This window comes from Mandrillus leucophaeus, unplaced genomic scaffold (genome assembly GCF_000951045.1).
Source record: "Mandrillus leucophaeus isolate KB7577 unplaced genomic scaffold, Mleu.le_1.0 Scaffold820, whole genome shotgun sequence".
In the NCBI taxonomy this organism is placed as follows: domain Eukaryota; kingdom Metazoa; phylum Chordata; class Mammalia; order Primates; family Cercopithecidae; genus Mandrillus; species Mandrillus leucophaeus.
This window is the reverse complement of record NW_012108920.1, coordinates 611453-614251: the sequence shown is the minus strand read 5'-3', so window position 1 is coordinate 614251 and position 2799 is coordinate 611453. Positions and strand designations below refer to the sequence as shown.

General features: G+C 52.7%; 1 protein-coding gene across 1 annotated transcript in view; it reads left to right on the top strand.

Annotated features, from left to right (window-relative positions):
- Positions 1-2799, top strand: part of LOC105530437 (gamma-glutamyltranspeptidase 1-like) — a 10364-nt gene that overhangs the window by 1059 nt on the left and 6506 nt on the right. The window contains exons 2-3 of the mRNA XM_011967997.1: positions 1188-1372; positions 1533-1590. Coding sequence (XP_011823387.1) covers positions 1188-1372; positions 1533-1590 — 243 coding nt within the window. The remainder of the gene's footprint in view (positions 1-1187; positions 1373-1532; positions 1591-2799) is intronic.

Sequence of the window (2799 nt, the reverse complement as noted above, 5' to 3'; positions counted from 1 at the left end):
AGAGATGAGGTCTCACTGTATTGCCCAGGCTGGTCTTGAACCCCTTGGCCTCAAGTAATCCTCCATCTTGGCCTCCCAAAATGCTGAGATTACTGGTGCAAGCCGCCATCCCCAGCCAGAAAAAAAAAAAAAAGAAAAAAATTATTAATAAAATATAGCAATTTCCCTTTGTGTCCCAATTATAAAAGTTACATACGTTTGTTTGCTTGATAAAGAAGGAACTGGCAGGGCACAGTGGCTCACACCTGTAATCCCAGCACTTTGAGAGGCTGAGGCAGGTGGATCACCCGAGATCAGGAGTTTGAGACCAGCCTGGCCAACATGGTAAAACCCCATCTCTACTGAAAATACAAAAAATTAGCCGTGCGTGGTGGAATGCACCTGTAATCCCAGCTACTTGGGAGTTTGAGGCAGGAGAATCACTGGAACCCAGCAGGCAGAGGTTGCAGTGAGCTGAGATCATGCCACTTGCACTCCAGCCTGGGCAACTGAGTGAAACTCCGTCTAGGAAAAAAAAGAAAGAAAGAAAAGGAAAAGAGAAAACTGTAATCCCAGCACTTCAGGAGGTTGAGACGGGAGTATTACTTGAGCCCATGAGTTTGAGACCAGCCCGGGCAACATAGGGAGACCCTGTCTCTACAAGAAAGACAGGAAATTGCCAGTCGTGGTGGTTCAGACCTGTAGTCCCAGCTACTCAGGAGGCTGAAGTGGGAGGATTGCTTGAGCCCAGGAGGTCAGGGCTGCATTGAGCCGTGACCGTGCCACTGTGCTTCATCCTGGGTGACAAAGTGAGACCTTGTCTCATAAAACAAAGGCCGGATGCAGTGGCTCAAACCTGTAGTACCAGCACTTTGGGAGGCCAGGGTGGGCAGATCACTTGAGCCCAGGAGTTGTCAACCAGCCTGGGCAACATGGTGAAATCCCATCTCTACAAACAGCAAAACAAACAAACAAACAAACAAAAATTAGCCGGGGGTGGTGGCATGGGCCCGTAGTCCCAGCTACTTGGGAGGCTGAGGTGGGAGAGTCAGTTGAGCCCAGGAGGTTGAGCCTGCAGTGATCTGAGATCACACCACTAAACTCCCGCCTGGGCGACAGAGTGAGACTGTGTCTCAGAAAAAAAGAAAAAGAGAAAAACAAAAACTCCAAAACTCGAATGGACTTCTCTTCCATCCTCCTTTGAGCAGGTGGGCCAGGATGGAAGCCTGTGGGTTCTCACCCTTTTATGTGCCACATGGCGGGGACGCACTGCGGGACGGTGGCTCTGCGGTGGATGCAGCCATTGCAGCCCTGTTGTATGTGGGGCTCATGAACACCCACAGCATGGGCATCGGGGGTGGCCCGTTCCTCACCATCTACAACAGCACCACGTGTGAGTGCCTCAGGAGAGGCGAGGGAGAGGGGCAGGGGGTGTGGGTTGGGCCGAGGCACAGTTGAGTGGCCCCTGGGCTCACAGGGCATGAAGGGTTTGGGTGGGTCAGTCTGCCTACTTGCTTCTCCTAGGAAAAGCTGAGGTCATCAACGCCTGTGAGGTGGCCCCCAGGCTGGCCTTTGCCGGCATGTTCAACAGCTCGGGGCAGTCCCAGAAGGGTAAGCCATCCTGCAGGCTTGGGGCGTGGGTGCAGAGTCGGCTGAGCCACCAGGAAGGGTCTTGCCCGTAGGATCCTGGCCCCATCAGGGTCCAGGGGCAGTTCTAGCACCCCCATCCCTTCCTGGCCCCATAGCACCCTCCCCAATGAGTGGTCAGGACCATCATCACCAGCTGGGAGCTTCTGTTATTTCTGCTAAGGCCTCCGGGGCCACCCTGTGCAGCACACGGAGAGAATAATTATTATGCTACCAGCCCTCACGGACCAGGGCTCACTGGGGCCCAGGCTGTGCTCTGTGCTTTTCACCCACGAGCCCCTCACACCCCTCCCTGCTCCTTTGTGATAGGGGATGCTATGTGGATTCCCATTTTACAGGGTGGGGATGCTGAGGCTCAGAGAGGTCATGCAAATCAGCTGAGGTCACACAGCTGGGAGGTGGTGAAGCTAAAATTGACCCCAGGCTGTCTATACCCTGCCTTTTCAACAGGCATCCCATTCACTCATTTGTTCATTTGTGGGGATGGCGCTCTAGAATGTGAGGTGGAGTCTCTCTTTTCCAGTCTGGTCTTCAGTGGAGAGGAGGCCCCCAAATTCCCCAGGTACCTGAGGGGAAGCCGCTGTCTATCCAGGGATACTGCTCAAAGGAGGCAGAATAGATTGTGGGGTAAAAGTTGGAGGATGAGTGGGGCTCAATAGCTCACACCTGTAATACTAGCATGTTAGGAGGCCAAGTCAGGAGGATCGCATGAGCCCAGGAACTTGAGACCAGCCTGGGCAACATAGCAAGACTCCGTCTCTACAAAAAATGAAAAAAAAAAAAATTAGCCAGGCATGGTGATGTGGCCATGATTGTACCACTGTACTCTACCTTGGACAACAAAGTGAGACCATATCTCAACAACAACAACAACAACAACAAAGGTCGGGTGCAGTGGCTCACACCTGTCATCCCAGCACTTTGGGAGGCTGAGGTGGGTGGATCACCTGACATCAGGAGTTCATGATCAGCCTGGCAAACATAGTGAAACCCTGTTTCTACTAAAAATACAAAAATTCGCCAGGCGTGATGGTGTGCACCTGTAATCCCAGCTATATGGGAGGCTGAGGCAGGAAAATCACTTGAACCCGGGAGGCAGAGGTTGCAGTGAGCTGAGATCGTGCCACTGCACTCCAGCCTGGGCAACAAGAGTAGAACTCCATCTCAAAAAAA